General features: G+C 40.2%; 1 protein-coding gene across 1 annotated transcript in view; it reads right to left on the reverse strand.

Moving 5' to 3' along the window:
- The window catches only part of MYRFL (myelin regulatory factor like), a 118,028-nt gene that overhangs the window by 12,305 nt on the left and 85,529 nt on the right, over window positions 1-20,194 (reverse strand). Inside the window, exons 14-19 of the mRNA XM_060114165.1 lie at window positions 11,664-11,827; window positions 10,973-11,036; window positions 6,265-6,350; window positions 3,634-3,708; window positions 3,501-3,553; window positions 3,200-3,379 (exon numbers count right to left, since the gene is read on the reverse strand). Coding sequence (XP_059970148.1) covers window positions 3,200-3,379; window positions 3,501-3,553; window positions 3,634-3,708; window positions 6,265-6,350; window positions 10,973-11,036; window positions 11,664-11,827 — 622 coding nt within the window. The remainder of the gene's footprint in view (window positions 1-3,199; window positions 3,380-3,500; window positions 3,554-3,633; window positions 3,709-6,264; window positions 6,351-10,972; window positions 11,037-11,663; window positions 11,828-20,194) is intronic.

The raw sequence follows: 20,194 nt of genomic DNA on the forward strand, positions 1-20,194 counted from the left end.
ACACACCAAGCCCAAATAAGTGGAGGCAGAATGGTGGGGACGGGACCCAGATTTCGATTTCTACTTTGCTCATAATTCACTGCAGAACCTTAAGCAAAGTCCTCAGCCTCTATTTCATCAGTCATAAAATGGGTAAATTGGTAAAAATCAGAGATTCTCCTGACCTGGGGACTTTAGAATCCCAGATGATTACATAAAGGGGTCTGTGGTGTTGGCTGTGGACTTGAAAAGTAACAATCTCTCCCATAGATTTGTACCACTTTTCAAATGTTGCTGTTGAATTAACAAAAATAATTCGATTAAAAGCTTAACAGAATTTATAGTTACATTCGCCCTCTACGTACTTTCTCAGTCAAATAATTGTAAAAGCATAATGGATTCATAATCTCTGGGTCAAAAAGTCAGGGAGCCACTGGTGTAGCTGCTCTCTGACCTTCTATGACTCTAAATCCCCCAGAGTTTTCAAGTTTCCTGAAGGTTATAGTAAATAGAACATTTAAATCCTTTCCGTTTTTTTTTCTCAAGTTGAAAGAGGGAAGAGGGAAACAACTTTCCCAGTGTGTAGGAGAGCCTGATAAAGCAGAATTTAAACTCCATTTTTAGCCAGAGAAGCTGATGATAGTTGTGTCTAGGAGGACACAGCCAGACACCTTGGAGCAAATCTTTCTTCAGGAGTCTCTTCAGTGTCTCTCATCATTATGGAAACATAAGATGAGCAGACACTCATTGTCCCAGAGAAGATGGCCATAAACCTTCATGTGATTTGATAAGGGCTACTCTTCCCAATATCCCCTTGATGTGAAGAGCTGGTTGCTATAGGAGTGAATTTGCTCAAGGGTCAAAAAACTTTCTGAAAATGAAGATTGGGCCAGTTCCCAACCTCTTCCTGTTCAGGATTCATTGTTATCCACCTCACATGGGTCAGATGGTCTCATTTGAGCACTGCTCTCAGAAAATGACACCCAGTATCCTCAAGGTGGACTCCCAAGGTGAGGAAAAGTGTTACCAGCCACAAGGTTCCATGTGCTTTAAAAGGGAAGGAAGGTTCTGGGGCATTTCTGAGACAGTAATGGATTTTTCCATATTTAAAACTATTGAGGATATGATCTCTGAAACTGCAAATTTCTTCCTGTTCCCAAGTTCAATGAAAAATTGCTTTCATGAGAAAAACACTACAAGCATTGCCTCCTGTAGGTGCGGGGGAAAACTCTCTGTGCCTTAGCTTCCTCACTGGGAAAAAAGGGATAATAACAGTGCCTATCTTTCAAGCTTGTGAGGACTAAAGGACTTACTCGTGTAGCCTACGTATGACAGTGCCTTGCATACAATAGTAATACCTCATTATGTGGTGGTACTGATGATGGTGATGATGATGATTTGTAGAAGTTATTTATTCAAGCCTCAAATTGAAATAATATCAAAGGAAATTACGTTTCTGCCCCCAAACTTCAACCACTGACCATAGTCTACATGTCATTAGTCATTAGGTCTACTCAAAAATATTCTGGCTTGGGCTTCCCTGGTGGCGCAGTGATTGAGAGTCCACCTGCTGACGCAGGGGACATGGGTTCGTGCCCCGGTCCAGGAGGATCCCACATGCCGCGGAGCGGCTGGGCCCGTGAGCCATGGCCGCTGAGCCTGCGCGTCCGGAGCCTGTGCTCCACAACGGGAGAGGCCACGACGGTGAGAGGCCCGTGTACCGCAAAAAAAAAATATTCTGGCTCATCTTCTTCGAGGCATGTGTTAGGTCTGCACTTCACCAACTGTTTTTAAATTAGACATGACCAGTGTCACTTGCTTTGGCCAGTAACATGTAAGCAGAAGTGACTTGTGTTACACCCACATGGAAGCTGTAAGAGCCAGTGCACAATTTGTCCCATTCTCTTACCACCTCTGTAGAGGCTGTGGAAATATGTACTGAGAAGGAGTCTCTATCAGCTGAGTCCTGAATGGCATGATGAACAAGATCCCTCTTTTGATTGACATTTAACATATACAGAGAGTCAAATAAATTTTTGTCACATTAAGCCACAGTGATTTGGGAATTGCTGTTACCACAGCATCTTAATTGATAAGTCACACTGATATGTATGTATTGTTATTATTAGCATCATCATCATCATTATTTTATTTTATTTTATTTTATTTTTTTTTTTTTTTTTTTTCGGTATGCGGGCCTCTCACTGCTGCGGCCTCCCCCGTTGCGGAGCACAGGCTCCGGACGCGCAGGCTCCGGACGCGCAGGCTCAGCGGCCATGGCTCACGGGCCCAGCCGCTCCGCGGCATATGGGATCCTCCCAGACCGGGGCACGAACCCGTATCCCCTGCATCGGCAGGCGGACTCTCAACCACTTGCGCCACCAGGGAGGCCCATCATCATTATTTTAGACACTTATTAAAATGTGTGTATACAGAAGGAGATTTCTAGAAACAATAACTTAGTATACATTGGGATGTATAGTATTTGATCTTACAGAGATAATTATACTTTTAGTCCTTGATCAAGTTTCCATAATTTATTTTATTTTATTTATTTGTTTATTTTTATTTATTTATTTATTTATTGGCCACGTGGCATGTGAGATCTTAGTTCCCAGACCAGGTATCAAACCCGTGCCCCCTTCAGTGGAAGCACAGAGTCCTAACCACTGGACCGCCAGGGAAGTCCCAAATTTTTTAACATGAGAATTCTGTTACTTAAAGAGTGTGTGTGTGTGTGTGTGTGTGCGTGTGTGTGTGTGTGTGTGTGTGTGTCCCAAGGAGGAGGAAGAAGATAATCTGAAAGTGGAAGCCTTTTTCAGGGACTTAAAGCTTACCCTGAACTCATTAGAATCTTCATAGCCTTTTACATTTTGCCCTACTTGGTTTGGGCAGAGAGCCCAGATGCCACATCATTTTATAAGTTCTAAGTGAGCCTAAAGATCTACCCATCTTCACATAATTACGTCTCTTGTGCTACTATTACTATCTTGGTTGGCAATGAACAAATGAGACCCTTTCACTTGAATCAACCAAAATTTCATCCCTGGGTGGGGAACTCAATATTATAAGTGATTACAAGTTTGTGTATTTGTGTTTTCAAAGATCTTGCCACCCCAAATAGAAGAGTGGAACCATTAACAGACTATCCAAGTAAATAGTGAGAAGGGAAAAACCTCAGGTTCAAAGCACTAGTTGTTACTCTTTGAACATTCTTTACCTGCCCATGGCCTCTGATGGGGCTCCTTCTCCTTGGGCTGTCTTTGCACAGGGCTTGAGAAGACTCTTCTTGTTCCCCAGATGGGACAGCAGTAAGTCTCCGAACATGGCAGGATCTCACAGAAAGTGATCTCTGGTACTTGGAAGGGGGGTTGTGTGGTTGCCAGAGATGTATTAGGTGCTGCAAGGCATTGGACAGAGGGAAGGAAAGTGACAAGGTTAACCTGAAAGGCTGGTTCTTCTCTTGACAATTCACATGAAACCCAGGCTGGGTTTGAGGGTGAGGAATGTGACGATCTTACCCAAGGGGGAAGCTGTGGGTGGCAGAGCCGGATCCTGGGAGCTGGTGAGGTTGCTGGAGGAGAACAAAATAATTAATGAAAGAGGACTTCAAGAATCCTTCTCCCCAAAGGAAAACAAGACTGGAACTCTCACCTCGAAGGGAGACTTGGGGTACATTGGTCTTGATCTTTTAAGCTAAGTATGTAAAGGGAGACTATTGTCAAGCCACTGTTAAAAAAAAAAAAGAAAGAAAGAAAGAGTTATGTGGCAGATTTGATTCCAGATATATCTCACACAACCAGCTGGCCAGAGATGTCCTCTCCCAGGCCACACAGATGGGAGAGGAGGGGCGGGCAGCCAGGGCTGACAGAAGCGCCGTGGAAGCCAGCACAGTTCTGCCTCTCAGCCCTGGTGAGAAAAAGCCCCCAATCTTCCCAGAGCTCAGAGGCTCCCTGGCTACCCCAGGCTGACGGATTTTTCCACAAAGCAGCCCCCTGGCCCTGGCAAGCTGTCTGAGAAACGGCTGTCACTAGTGGAAGATGACAAGAGGAAGCATGTAAACCACTGGAGGCAGCCCTCTGTTCCTTGCAGGAAAAACTCAGAGCAAAGTTCATATCCCCCTGGTGGAGGGGGTCCACACTGTGGTGTTGGGAAATGAAAGGCCACACAGGTTTAGTCAGCAGTAGGTGCCAAACCCTTTGGCCGCTTCTGACATCTTCCTGCTGCCTGTCTTTTCAGAGCACAATACACCAAATTGGACAGAGGAAGGAAAAAAGTACAATGAAGCATCCATTTCCACACTACGTGACTTCAAAATAATGAGTGTATCTTTCCCCCCAATTATCAGCATTTATATAGCCAAAAGGAAGCTTACCTTAAAGGTCCTGAGCTTTGGGAAGCTCTTCCCAATATTGCTCACACATCCAAACACTCAGCATTCTCCTCTTTCGAGGGTGTCTCTAGAACTCTCTCTACAATCCCGCCGTGTGCTGGGCCTGACACAAGGGACCTTACTTGACCTCTTGCCGGCTTGATGTCACATCTGGTTCTCTAGACTCATCTCCTCATTAGTATTGATATCTTGCTCCCCACCAAAGGTAGTGGATTTACCATCATTAAATATACACAAAGAAATGTGCCACACATTTGAATTCTGCTCATGAAGAAAGGATCCCCAGAGTGTTCTCAGCAGCAGCTGGTTACTGCCCAGTGGGCACAGCCCTGCCTGGGAAAAGTGGTGCTGAGCTCCAAAGATGCCGTTAGACAGAATCTGTGGCGTCGCCCTGGCAACTACTTGCTGTGGTCCAGTCTCCCTGACTTTGTTCTCCCACATCCCCCATTTTCTATCTCCCTATTACTAATCCTTAAATACTCTTTCTGATTTGTTTGCCATCTGCATCATTGCATGGCCCGGGCAACTTCTAGGATCATAGAATGAAATGGACATCTGCTTCTTTCTTTAGGGTTTTGACCCTTTCTCAGGTACACCACAGGCCAGAAACAAGACAATAAGCCCAGTACCTCCCATTTCTGGTCTTAGAGGTAAACAACATTGGAATTTGTAAGATCTGATAAGCACATTTAAAAAGCAGTCTCTTCATATCAAAATTAGACTTCCTGTAAGCTTTGCATTGGATTTTCATGGGATGTGTCTCTAGAGAATGTTAAGCATGTCTGTGAAAAGTAGATGCTCACACTCTCCTGAGTTGGGAATCGCAGGAGACAAGTTCACTGGAGAGTGAGAAAAGTACATCAGCTTCTACTGGGAATTCTATGTAGTGGTGTCAAATACTTGGGGATGCTTCCTGCAGTGGGCAGTAGCAAGTGAAAAGTTAAAATGCTGAGGGGAGAGGAGGGTACAGAGAGACCCACAATGTCTCCTATAACTGAGAAGCTGCTTTGGATCAAGAAACTGGAAGCATCCTTGGGACCATCCCTTACTTAGCCTCTGAGGATAATTGTCTCCTCTGAGACAAGGCCCAGAAGCTAGTCCTTTTCCACACTAACAAAGCATTTTTGGAGGGATAGATAAATACCCCCTTCCACCATGTAAATAGACTGAAAACAAGAAGGCGAGGAGGACACAGGAAAGATGACCAGGGCTCAAAGGCTGAGGAGCCATCATAGCAGCAGCATGAGCCTGAAGACCAGAGACCTGATAAAGACTCCTCATCCCAGTAAAGGATGACCCCTCCTCCCTGCGAAGGAGGGATGTCAGTCAAAAGGCACACGATGCTTGCATAGCAAATGTATTTGTTTGCTTTAACTGCTTAGTACATTTGGCTACAATTTCATCATATTGCATATCGGGGTAATCTCAGTCTCTTTTGGTATAAAATCCAGAAGAATTCTAATATGAATATCCATGGGAGAGTGGATTGTACCTGATTACCTACACCTACTCACTCTTTTCGCCTAAGTAGATAGGAAGGAGAGCAAAGATTCTGAGAAAGTTATTTGCAAGACTAAAAAAGATACACACACACACACACACACACACACACACGAAAGGCACAGGGAGCTGGTAAGAAATATCAGTTGATTTAAAAAAAAGATCATCCTTCATCTCATATTTAAGAGCAGAAAGCCTGTGCTTCTTTTCTTCAAAGTATAAGTTTATAAAGGGCTCCTGTATCTCTAAGCTAAATCAAAGGCCAATGCCTGGTTTAAAGGGCTCCTTGTCTTCAAAGTAAATAGAAAGTCAGTCCCCAGTTCATGTGTGAGAAAAGGAAGATGGGAAGAGAAAAAGAGCTTGACATAGCACAACACTGATGTTTTTCTTACCAAAATGCCATCACAGCAATGAGAGTTATAACCAAGGTCTGGAAAACCCAGTTAGGACACGACTGTTTTTTTCCTGAAAAAGAAACCTATAAAAAATTCAGCAATGAGAAATGAAAAATCAGTGATGCCAACTTTGAGAAGGATGCCTGAAGACTCACTCCCCAGGGGATCTTTGCTGCTCCCTTCAGCCTACATCTCCCTCCTCCTCTCTGCCTCTGAAAACGAAGTCCTTTCAAAGCCAAGTTCTTTCCTTTTCTTGGCACTCCAGGCTACACTCTCCTCCCTGCAGGACAATTGTCTGGGCCATTCATTTAGTGCTTTTTCTTGAAGTTTTATGAGAGAAGACCTACCAGACAATATACTGTCAGAACCCAGAGGTCCATTTCTTTTAATACGATACTTTTGAAAAACAAAAAGTCTTCAAGACATAATAGAATAAATCCCAATGGAAGAACTTCAGGCAGCATGACAAATTGCAGAAAAGATTTTTGTGGCATGAAGTACTATTAATTACTCCTTAAATCATACAATTTTTTCCAATGCTGCCACCTATTTTTGAGGACTGTTCTGGGCCTATGTCTTATTTATTCTTATATCCATTCAACAAATATTCATTAAGCACTACTATGAACAACATTATAGGGGGATATGAAAATAAGTAAATTACACTCTCTAGGAAGTGAGTGAGATAAACCTTTAGGACTGGTACATACTGGCATTAAAAACTTTCACATAAGGAATGAGCCAAGAACCATAGGAGAGACAGCTGTGCAACTGGTGAGGAGTCTCGCTGGAGATACGAGAGGCTTTCTGCCCAGTTAAATACGGTGCTCCTTAAATATGAGTTTCCTACTAATGCAATAGAAAGTATTATGTTTGCTTCCTTCTGGGGGTACAGGATTGGAAGGGAATTGGAGGATGGTGGTAGTTAAGAAATAGTTTAAAATTGGTCTTTGAATTTCTTGGGCAGGTTATCTGCATAAAGAAAATGTTCTTCAATGTAATATTGGGGGTCGGTGGGGGGAATTAACCACACCCTTTTTAACAAGTACCCAAATTTTAGGGCTATCATAACTGAGTCATCCATAAGTGCAGTAGGAAGCCACTTTGAATACCAAGAAGTGGATGGTTTATACCATTCCTACATCCCACTGGAACAGTTTTGAGGACATCCTAATAGTGTGCTGTGCAAAGAAAGAACTCAATGCAATGAAATTTGTTGAATTGATTGGAATTAAATAGTATTAATCTCAGAATAAGAGCTTCCCCTTCCAACCTGCTCCCCAAAGCTGCCAGATTATTTTAAGTCTCCATGCTTTTGCTCAAAAGCCTTTGACCTTGTATAGGAAAATGGCCTAAGACCTGGGGTCAGACCTGGAGTCAAGCCCTGAACAAGTCATCTAAGTGTCATTGATCCTTATTTTCCTCATCAATAAAATAGGAAGGATAAAATCATACCTGCCTACCTTTCAGAGTTATTGGGTGGACCTGATTAACAGAGAAGTGTTTCTCAAGTTCAAGTCTGCATGAGAATTACTATGGAGTTTGTTAAAAAATCTAACCGCCCTAAAAAATTCTGATTCAGTAGGTTTCCATGTAGCATGAGGTGGGGGGCTGTGAATCTGTAAGAAGTGAGATAATGAAAAGTATCTGTGTTTACTAATATGTTTAGAATAGATAACTAATAAGAACCTGCTGTATAGCACAGGGAACTGCACTTCGCCGTACAGTAGAAACTAACACAACATTGTAAGACAACTATACCCCGATTAAAACAATAAATAAATAAATAAATTTAAAAATAAACGTACTTATTGAGATGACACATCATTTACTCAGTATTATCCATTTGACCTCTATGTTACTAATTTTCATAATACCCTGAATTGTGGGGGGAGGCGGGCTCTCAGAAGAAGCCTGTGTTTGTTCCTTCCCTCTCTCCCTTCTCCTCCACGTACTCAGTGAGTTTTTACTTGAATCCTGAGGTCTTTCTCACCTCGCCCCAATCATCAACACACAGCAGGAATCACCCACCTACCTCTTGGAAGTAAAGAAAGAGAAGGAAAGGAGAGGAACCCTTTGGATTGGATGAGACCTTGATCTTCCTCCAGAACGAGCATCATCTTGGCCAGCATTGGCCCAGCCAGGCTTCTCACCATCAGGTAAAGCCCACCAACTGCTCATAGCCAGCAGTTTGCTCATTAATGCCCCCACCCAACCCAGGAGGACCACTCTCCACCCATACACTTGTGTTTCAATGCTCCAAGGATCTTGGAGGCTTTGAGGAATAAAGGTTACCTAGGGGGTTGGTATATGGAAGGGATAGTTAACCTCGGAGAAATAGCAAAACCTCCTAGAAAGATAGTACAGGGAGAGCAAAACACCACCATTACTTGTATTTTATCAAGCTCCCTGGAAGACTGTGATATATGCCAAAGTATGAGAACCACTGAAATAGTGGGTTTGAAAATACTAAATAGCGGTGGACACTTACATAACACTTATGTGCCACACACTCTTTTGAGTGCTTTATGTATACTAATTTATTAACCTCACAGTAATCCTCAACTATTCTATAATGCAAGTACTGTTATCATCCCTATTTTAGAGATGTGGAAACATGAGTCCCAGGAATGCTAAGTTCCTCACTCAAGATCACACTGCTAGTAAGTCACAGAGCCAGGATTTGAACCAAAAAACACTTGGTTCCGGAATCTGTGCTCTTAACCCCAATGCCATGCTGCCTCCCTTTTCTGTCTGTAAAGAAGGATACACTATACAACTTAGATATTATTGTTATTATTCAAAAAGTCTTCATGGCTGCCAAATGAACTCCTTAACTGGTGATCCAGAAACTGAGCCTAACATATTTTCAGCCTTAACTTCTACTCTCCTCTTTAACAAACTCCCACCTAGTCCTTCAAGGAAGCTGGTGTCAGCTCCCAGACCTTGGCTGTTGCCATTCCATCTGAAACCTCTCCAGCAGCACCTGTCACTTTCTAGCCAAAGCTTATGCCCCCTTGAAGACCCGGGTCCCATGATACTCCCACAGTGCTCTGAGCCTCTGCAATATTTATCACATCCGGGTACAACTGTTCTTTGTATTCTCTTTTGATCTTCCCTGGCTACCTTAAAATTCTTTAGAAGGGGCCACATCTTACTCACTTTTGCATGCACAGGGGCATAGGACAGTGACTGCATGAAGTCTCTGAATTGAATGGGTGCTCTTTAATGTCTGGATGTCCATATAAGTCCCTGAGCCTGTGTCCACACCCCAACTCCCCCACCACCCATACACCCAAGACACTGAATCTCTTAATGCTTTAAATTTAGATTGTGAGCCTTCAGGGAATATTTTCAGACTGGGCTCTCCATCCATTCATTCATTTGACAAATATTTCTTGAGTACCTGCTCTGTGTCTGTCCCTGGGGACACAGAGTGAGGAAGGCTGACACAGAGCCTGGTCTCATGGACCGTATGTTCTAGTTAATATTCTGAGAAAACTGCAAAATAAAAAGATTCTTTGTGTGCAAGATGGGCGCTACAGAGGTTGCACAGGAACCAAATTGTACCAATCAGGGCCTCCATGGATGTAGATACAATTCCCTCTATCCCCTTGCAAACTGGTTAGTACAAAGAGCACCTTCCCTACACAATATTTTTAGTATTTTGTGTTTATTGAGCAATCTGCTATGTGCTGGGCATTGTGCTAAGGGCTTTCGCTCATTTAATCCTATCAATACTCTTTGTAAGATAGACATTATTATTATCTCTGTTTCCCAATGCAATTAAGTAAACTTGCCCCAAAACACTTCTACATATACATTTATCCATGTATTTATGCCTATTGGTATACCAAGAAGCTTGTCCACAGCATAACATTTTAGTAGTTTTTAGTAGAAATTAAACTTTCTAAACCCTCTTAGAATAGTTCAGTGACGTACATGAGGAGTAGAGAGTAAATTGGGACAATGGCCCAAACATCAGGTCAGCCCGTAATAGGATATAGGTTAAGGTCATAAATATCTTCCTCCGGTAAAGGCCACCTTTGGAAAACTAGTGGATCTGAGGGAGCGAGCTGAGGTTCACAGCTATCTACGAATGGCAGCTAGGAAGACAGTATTGCAGCTTCTCCCTCACTGACACTTCTCTGCAATGGAGAGGGTGTCCTTTAAGTTAATAAATGATTAACCTTCACCTTTAATGTAAATGTTATCCTATTTGATGAAATGCTCTATTCATTAATAAAGCTGTCACATTTTAACCTTTGCAAGCAAGTGAATACCTAGTCTCCATTTGCATATATAGTACTAAATATCAAAGGGAAAAGAGGGATTTGTGGATTAACTGACATCCCTTTGAGATCTTCTGGAGACAAAGGGCCTGAGTCGAGTCAAGGCATCCACACAGATCTTGCAGCTCAGGGTCATCTGCTGATGAATTTCACCTGATGGGGACTATATACACAAAAAGCGGCAGAACAATATTTCTGAAATGAACAGGTTCTATACTCATATCTCTAAACTTCTCTTTGAAAAACCAGCTAATATCTATTAAAAGGATAATATTTAAATGCCTTAAGTGCATAAGGATGCCTAGGGAACCCATCAACAAATAAATGAAGAAAAAAATTCCTGATCAATTTTTCTAAAGACTATTTGAATAGAAAATATCACCTCTGTTCATTATAAATTTAAGTCTATTTACCTTGCTTGTTTTTTTGGGAATGGTCCTTTTTGGAGAAGATGCACTAAGAGCTCTGCTAAATTTGCTTTAAAAAGAGAAAGAGAAAATTAGTTTTGATTCAAATGCCTCTCCAAGAGTTATATGACAAAGGCCCAGGCTGTCACTAACACAGCAGTATGCTTTTTTTTTTTTTTATTCAGTGGTAATTTAAAAAAGGAAGAGTCAAGGCAATTGAGAGTTCTTTTTGTGTACAAGAAACTTAGTAAGTATAAATAAATGCATTAAAAGTTACATTTCCCTTTTTATCAAAATATATCCCAGAAAATGTGCACATACCTCCTTAAGTAATTAAAAAAAAATAGAATAAAAGTTTTTTCCTTGAGGACCAAACATGGTTTTCTAAATTTAGAAATGGCCACCTCTCCTCCTTAAAGGAAAGGCCACCCTTTTGTTAAAATGTAGCACTTCCTATAATCACTGCTCTTAAACAGATGCATTATATTTTGTTTTATTTTAAAAGTAGCAACAGAAAAAATAAGAAAATTATCACATAAAACAACTGTGTTCCAAAACATTCTGAAAGAAGAATAGGGACTTAATTAAAAGAAAGTAATGGTTGCTGCTTGGTAGAACAAACCATTCAGATTGATCTAGTTATGGAAAGACCCCATTCTCTCCTTTCTCCAAATTTCTAGGGCAATCCTGGAAGTACCTGATTGAGCTCACTTCACTGGCAGAGGACTTCCAACTACTGAGCCGCTTTAGCCTGGCCAGCCTTCTGTTCCATATTTCTAACTCTTCTATTCTTTCTTCAAGGTTGTTGGTTAGTTTGCAAAGCTGCTTCACTGCACCCACATTTTCCATAAAGATCTGGTCCTAAAAATGAAAATAATTCAGAGCACATTCAGTTTGAGACCACTAGACAACTGTCCACAGCCCATCCAAAGACAGTTGGAACACTCCATTGAAAATGGCTACACACACACACACACACACACACACACACACACACACACACACACACCCAGCCTCAAGTTCATTCAAGGTAAATCTGGAGGCTTGAAATTTAAAGTGGTCTTGCCAAACTTCTGGCTATGTAGTAAAACTGCTTATGTTCAATTTGCAATAAAATGGAAATATGTCCTTGTATTCCAAGAGAGAGAACAGAGCTGAAGGACACTGTCAAGTTGCCAATCCAAAGATTTATTTTCAGTGGCCATTATGCTCTATTTAAAACTCATGTAAAGAAATTCAGAACAGGCTTCTGAATGTTGATTTGTGTTTGCATCACTAAATCATAAGGAATGACTCCAGTTCTCCCTGGTAAAATGTGCATCAAATTGCTCAGGTGAAGGAGGGAGGAAAGAAGACCTGGGCTTTTCTCTGAGTTCTGCCACCTGCTAGATGTGAGATCCTGGGTAAAATGTAACAACTTCTCTGAGCTTCAGTTTCTTCATTTATAAATGAGAGGATGATTCTTGAGGTGTTAATTTCTGTCTTAATATCCCATAAGCTATTACATGCAATTTACATTTTAGCTTAAACAAAATTTAAAACAACAGCACTTAATTCTTCCTATTCAAAGAAAGTTACTGACATGTCAGAAAGAGCAAGAAAGAAGAGATCAACCAAAACCACAGGGATCCAGACACCCCTTCCCTCACCCACACACGTCAGTTGTCTTGGGATTGTGTGTCTGTCTCTTAGCCATACAAAAATCCTGGAAAGCTCTCATCAACTCACACCCCAATCCCATGACCACTCCTCTTCCCCACCCTCCTCTGTTTACAAGTTTAGAATGTCATGGCGCTCTTTGGGGCTCATAGAGGCTGGTCCACTGTTGTAAAGTGATGAGCTCAAGGCCAAAATAGAAAGACTATTTTGTGGCTGGGGATCAAACTCAGGGCTGTGTGTCTTTGAGATTCTCATCATGCAAACCGAAGTTTTCTGGGTTTCAAATACTGTAAAGCAACCACTCAGAAAGGATTCAAAAGCTGAACATTATAGATTTAAGGCTTACTTCATAGAGTTTAAAGGCATACATACTGGTATAAAACACACTGGTAAAGGTAAGTATATAGTCAGTTTAAGAATACTCTAATACCGTTATATAATGGTGTATAAATCACTTAACTCTAGCATAAAGGTTAAAGGACAAAAGTATTAAAAATAACTATAGCTTCAATAATCTGTTAATGGTACACACATAAAAAGAGGTAAATTTTGACACCAAAAGCATAAAACATGGGGTGGGGGGGTAGTAAAAGGGAAGAGTTTTGTATGTGATCAAAGTTAAATTGTTATTGGCCTAAAATAGACTGTTGAATCTATAAAATATTTTATGTAAGCCTCATGGTAATCACAAAGCAAAACCTACAATAGATACACAAAAGGTAAAGAGAAGAGAATCAAAGTATACCACTACAGAAAATCATTGATTCACAAACGAAGACAGCAAAGAAGGAAGAAAAGAACAAATGAACTACAAAACATCTAGAAAACAACTAATAAGATGAGCATTTAAAGAAGAATTAATACAAATCTTTCTCAAACTCCTCCCAAAAATGGAAACTCCATCCACTACAAACTCATTTTAAAAGGCCATCATTACCCTGATACCAAGGCAAGATAAGAACACTACAAGAAGAGACAATTACAGTTCAATATCCCTGATGAACATACATGCAAAAGTCTTCAACAAAATATTAGCAAACTGAATTCAACAATACATTAAAAGAATCATATGTCATGATCAAGAAGGATTTATTCCTGGAATACAAGAATGGTTCAATATATGCAAATCAATCAATGTGATACACTCCACTAACAAAATGAAGGATAAAAATTATATGGTCATTTCAATAGATGGAGAAAAAGATTTTGACAAAATTCAACATCCTTTCATGATGAAAACTCTCAACAAATTAAGTATAGATAAAATATACCTCAACATAACAGAAGCCATAATGACAAGACCACAGCTAACATGTGCACTTAATGATGAAAAGCTGAAAGCTTTTCCTCTAAGGTCAAGAACAAGACAAGACATGCCCACTCTCCCTGTTTCTATTCAGCACAGTACTGGAAGTCCTAGACAAAGCAACTAGACAATAAAAAGAAATTAAAGGCATCCAATTTGGGAAGGAAAAAGTAAGACTGTTTCTGTTGAAATTGGTATGATCTTGGATACAGAAAATCCTAAAGACTCCATCAAAAAATAGAACTAATAAGTGAATTCAGTAAAGTTGTAAGATGAAAAATCAACTTACAGAAATAAGCTATGTTTCCATACACTAATAATGAACAATTTGAAAAAGAAATAAAGAATCCCATTTACAATAGCATTAAAAACAATGAAAATACTTAGAGATAAATTTAACCAATGAGGTGAAACATCTGTACACTGAAAATTATTAGACATTGATGAAAGAACTGATGAAGACACAAATAAATGGAAAAAATATCCTGTGCTCTTGGATTGGAAGAATTAACATTGTTAGCATGTCCATCCTACTCAAAGCCATCTATAGATCCAATGCAATCCCTGTCAAAATTCCAATGGCATTTTTCACAGAAATAGAAAAACTAATCATAAAATTGGTACAGAACCACAAAAGATCCCAAATATTCAAAGCAATTCTGAGAAAGAACAAGGCTGGAGGCATCACACTTCCTCATTTCAAACTATAATACAAAGCTATCATAATCAAAACAGTATGGTACTGGCATAAAAATAGATACACAGACCAATGGAACAAAACTGAGAGCCCAGGGCCTCCCTGGTGGCGCAGTGGTTGAGAGTCCACCTGCCGATGCAGGGGATACGGGTTCGTGCCCCGGTCTGGGAGGATCCCATATGCCGCGGAGCGGCTGGGCCCGTGAGCCATGGCCGCTGGGCCTGCGCGTCCGGAGCCTGTGCTCCGCAACGGGAGGGGCCACAACAGTGAGAGGCCCGCGTACAGCAAAAAAAAAAAAAAAAAAACTGAGAGCCCAGAAATAAACACACACATATGGTCAATTAATATTTGACAAGGAAGTCAAGAATACTCAATGGGGAAAAGATATTTTCCTCAATAAATGGTGTTGGGAATATCTGATATTTACATGCAAAAGTAAGAAATTGGACCTCTATCTTATACCACTTACAAAAATTAACTCAAAATGTGTTAAAGACTTAAATGTAAAACCTAAAATTGTAAAACTCCTAGAAGAAAACAGGGAAAAATCTCTTTGTCTTGGCAACCATATTTTGGACAAGACCAAAAGTACAATCCATGAAAGCAAACAAACAAAAGTGGGACTACATCAAACCAAAACTTCTGTGTAGCAAAAGAAATAACCAACAAAATTAAAAGGCAACCTACTGAATGGGAGAAAATACTTGCAAGCCATATATCTGATAAGGGTTTAATATTCAAAATATATAAGGAACACATACAACTTAATAGCAATAAACAAACAAATATTCCAATTTAAAAATGGGCAGACCAGGACCAGATGGCTTCACAGGCGAATTCTATCAAACATTTAGAGAAGAGCTAACACCTATCCTTCTCAAACTCTTCCAAAATATAGCAGAGGGAGGAACACTCCCAAACTCATTCTACGAGGCCACCATCACCTTGATACCAAAACCAGACAAGGATGTCACAAAGAAAGAAAACTACAGGCCAATATCACTGATGAACATAGATGCAAAAATCCTCAACAAAATACTAGCAAACAGAATCCAACAGCACATTAAAAAACCCCATGATCAAGTGGGGTTTATCCCAGGAATGCAAGGAGTTTTCAATATATGCAAATCAATCAATGTGATACACCACATTAACAAATTGAAGGATAAAAACCATATGATCATCTCAATAGATGCAGAAAAAGCTTTTGACAAAATTCAACACCCATTTATGATAGAAAACTCTCCAGAAAGTAGGCATAGAGGGAACTTACCTCAACATAATAAAGGCCATATATGACAAACCCACAGCCAACATCAATCTCAATGGTGAAAAACTGAAACCATTTCCACTAAGATCAGGAACGAGACAAAGTTGCCCACACTCACCCTATTATTCAACATAGTTTTGGAAGTTTTAGCCACAGCAATCAGAAAAGAAAAAGAAATAAAAGGAATACAAATTAGAAAAGAAGAAGTAAAACTGTCACTCTTTGCAGATGACATGATACTATACATAGAGAATCCTAAAGATGCTACCAGAAAACTACTAGAGCTAATCAATGAATTTGGTAAAGTAGCAGAATACAAAATTAATGCACAGAAATCTCTGGCATTCCTGTACACTAATGATGAAAAATCTAAAAGTGAAATCAAGAAAACACTCCCATTTACCATTGCAACAAAAAGAATAAAATATCTAGGAATAAACCTACCTAAGGACACAAAAGACCTGTATGCAGAAAATTATACTGATGAAAGAAATTAAAGATGATACAAATAGATGGAGAGATATACCATATTCCTGGATTGGAAGAATCAATATTGTGAAAATGTCTCTACTACCCAAAGCAATCTACAGATTCAATGCAATCCCTATCAAACTACCACTGGCATTTTTCACAGAACTAGAACAAAAAATTGCAAAATTTGTGTGGAAAAACAAAAGACCCCGAATAGCCAAAGCAATCTTGAGAACGAAAAACGGAGCTAGAGGAATCAGGCTGCCTGACTTCAGACTATACTACAAAGCTACAGTAATCAAGACAGTGTGGTACTGGCACAAAAACAGAAAGATAGATCAATGGAACAGGATAGAAAGCCCAGAGATAAACCCACGCACATATGGTCACTTTATCTTTGATAAAGGAGGCAGGAATGTACAGTGGAGAAAGGACAGCCTCTTCAATAAGTGGTGCTGGGAAAACTGGACAGGGACATGTAAAAGTATGAGATTAGATCACTCCCTAACACCATACACAAAAATAAGCTCAAAATGGATTAAAGACCTAAATGTAAGGCCAGAAACTATCAAACTCTTAGAGGAAAACATAGGCAGAACACTCTATGACATAAATCACAGCAAGATCCTTTTGGACCCACCTCCTAGAGAAATGGAAATAAAAACAAAAATAAACAAATGGGACCTAATGGAACTTCAAACCTTTGCACAGCAAAGGAAACCATAAACAAGACCAAAAGACAACCCTCAGAATGGGAGAAAATATTTGCAAATGAAGCAACTGACAAAGGATTAATCTCCAAAATTTATAAGCAGCTCATGCAGCTCAATGGCAAAAGAACAAACAACCCAATCCAAAAATGGGCAGAAGACCTAAATGGACATTTCTCCAAAGAAGATATACAGACTGCCAACAAACACATGAAAGAATGCTCAATTATTAATCATTAGAGAAATGCAAATCAAAACCACAATGAGATATCATCTCACACCAGTCAGAATGGCCATCATCAAAAAATCTAGAAACAATAAATGCTGGAGAGGGTGTGGAGAAAAGGGAACACTCTTGCACTGCTGGTGGGAATTGGTACAGCCACTATGGAGAACAGTATGGAGGTTCCTTAAAAAACTACAAATAGAATTACCATATGACCCAGCAATCCCACTACTAGGCATATACCCTGAGAAAACCATAATTCAAAAAGAGACAAGTACCAAAATGTTCATTGCAGCTCTATTCACAATAGCCCGGAGATGGAAACAACCTAAGTGTCCATCAACATATGAATGGATAAAGAAGATGTGGCACATATATACAATGGAATATTACTCAGCCATAAAAAGAAACGAGATTGAGCTATTTGTAATGAGGTGGATAGACCTAGAGTCTGTCATACAGAGTGAAGTAAGTCAGAAAGAGAAAGACAAATACCGTATGCTAACATATATATATGGAATTTAAGGGAAAAAAATGTCATGAAGAACCTAGGGGTAAAACAGGGATAAAGACACAGACCTACTTGAGAATGGACTTGAGGATATGGGGAGGGGGAAGGGTAAGCTGTGACAAAGCGAGAGAGAGGCATGGACATATATACACTACCAAACGTAAGGTAGATATAGATGGTGGGGGGCAGCCACGTAGCACGGGGAGTTCAGCTCGGTGCTTTGTGACTGCCTGGAGGGGTGGGATGGGGAGGGTGGGAGGGAGGGAGATGCAAGAGGGAGGGGATATGGGAACAGATGTATGTGTGTAGCTGATTCACTTTGTTGTAAAGCAGAAACTAATAAAAAAAATCTCACAACTGTCAAAAAAATAAAGAATAATTTTTTAAAAATGGGCAGAAAACCTGAATATTTTCCAAAGACATACAAATGGGCAACATGTACAAGAAAAGACACAACATTACTAATCATCAGGGAACTGCAAATAAAAACCACAATGAGATATCACCTCACACCTGTTAGGATGGCTATTATCAAAAAGACAAGAGATAACAAGGATCTGGAAAAAAGGGAATCCTTCTGTTGGTGGGTATGTAAATTGGCATAGGCACCATGGCAAACAGCTTGGAAGTTATACAAAAATTAAAAATAGAACTACCATATGAATATGACCCAGCAATCCCATATCTGGGTAAATGTCCAAAGGAAATATCACTATCTCAAAGAAATATCTGCACCCCCATGTTCATTACAGCATTATTCACAATAACCAAGATATGGAAACAACCTAAGTGTCCATCAGTGGATGGATGAAGAATGTGTGTGTGTGTGTATATATATACATATGTATTATTCAGGTATGATAAAGAAGGACATTCTGCCATTTGTGACAGCATGGATGGACCTCGAAGGTGTCATACTAAGTGAACTAAGTGAGACACAGAAATATAAGTACTGTATAATATCACTTATATGTGGAAACAGAATAGATTGGTGGTTGCCAAAGGCTGGGATAGTGGGGGAAATGAGGAAATGTTGGTCAAAATGTACAAACTCGGTTTAGGATGAATAAATTCTGGGGATCTAATGTGCAGCATTGTGACTATAATTAACAATACTATATTATATACTTGAAAGTTGGTAAGAAAGTAAATCTTAAATGTTCTCACCACACACACACAAAATGTAATTATATGAGGTGATGTGTATGTCAACTAACCTTATTGTGGTACTCATTTTGCAATATATGTTTATCAAATCATCATGTTGTACACCTTAAACTTACCCTGTGCTGGATGTCAATTTTATCTCAACAAAGCTAAAAAAATGCAGCTGTATGGGAGGAGAGTTTATTTAAATAAAACAAGATTGGACGTGAATTAATAACTGTGGAATCTGAGTGAAATGTATAAATGTGTTTCATTACTATTCTCTCTCATTTTGTATATGTTTGAAATTTTTCATTAAAAATGTTAAAAAAGGGCCTCCCTGGTGGCGCAGTGGTTGAGAGTCCGCCTGCCGATGCAGGGGATGCGGGTTCGTGCCCCGGTCTGGGGGGATCCCATATGCCGCGGAGCGGCTGGGCCCGTGAGCCATGGCCGCTGGGCCTGCGCGTCCGGAGCCTGTGCTCCGCAGCAGGAGAGGCCACAACAGTGAGAGGCCCGCATACTGAAAAAAAAAAAAAAAAAAAAAAAAAAAAAAGTTAAAAAAATAAATCACAAAACAAAAACAAAGCAAAAAAAAATCTCTTGACAAAAGCTGTTCTAAATTTTCTAATTCTGGTATAGATTTTCCTTCTAAATTTGTTTTATAAAAATAAGGCAAAAGTCGTGAAGATAAGAATGACTTTCTATGGTTCTAAACCATGGTAAATGTCATATGACTATTTACTGTGTTTAGTAGAAAGCCTTATAATAGAATTATAACTGTAATATTTAGAGTCAGTCACATGGTCAGTCGATGTCCACCCAGCAGTCCAGCACAGGTTCCCAGCCATCATCTCTGACTCCTTCCTCCACAGGAAATCCTTGACACAGTGCTGTCAGTTCAACATCCTAAATCTCCTGAATCTACCTACTTCTCTCCATCCTCACTGGCACTACCATACCTAATAATATTTTTAATTTTTCTTGGCAACTGGCTTCCTTTTTTCCTCCTTTTAAAAGAATGTTTGCTTGGGGCTTCCCTGGTGGCGCAATGGTTGAGAGTCTGCCTGTCGATGCAGGGGACACAGGTTTGTGCCCCAGTCCAGGAAGATCCCACATGCCGCGGAGTGGCTGGGCCCGTGAGCCATGGCCACTGAGCCTGTGTGTCTGGAGCCTGTGCTCCGCAAGGGGAGAGGCCACAGCAGTGAGAGACCCGGGTTCCACAAAAAAAAAAA

Source organism: Mesoplodon densirostris, chromosome 11, assembly GCF_025265405.1.
Source record: "Mesoplodon densirostris isolate mMesDen1 chromosome 11, mMesDen1 primary haplotype, whole genome shotgun sequence".
Taxonomy (NCBI): Eukaryota; Metazoa; Chordata; class Mammalia; order Artiodactyla; family Ziphiidae; genus Mesoplodon; species Mesoplodon densirostris.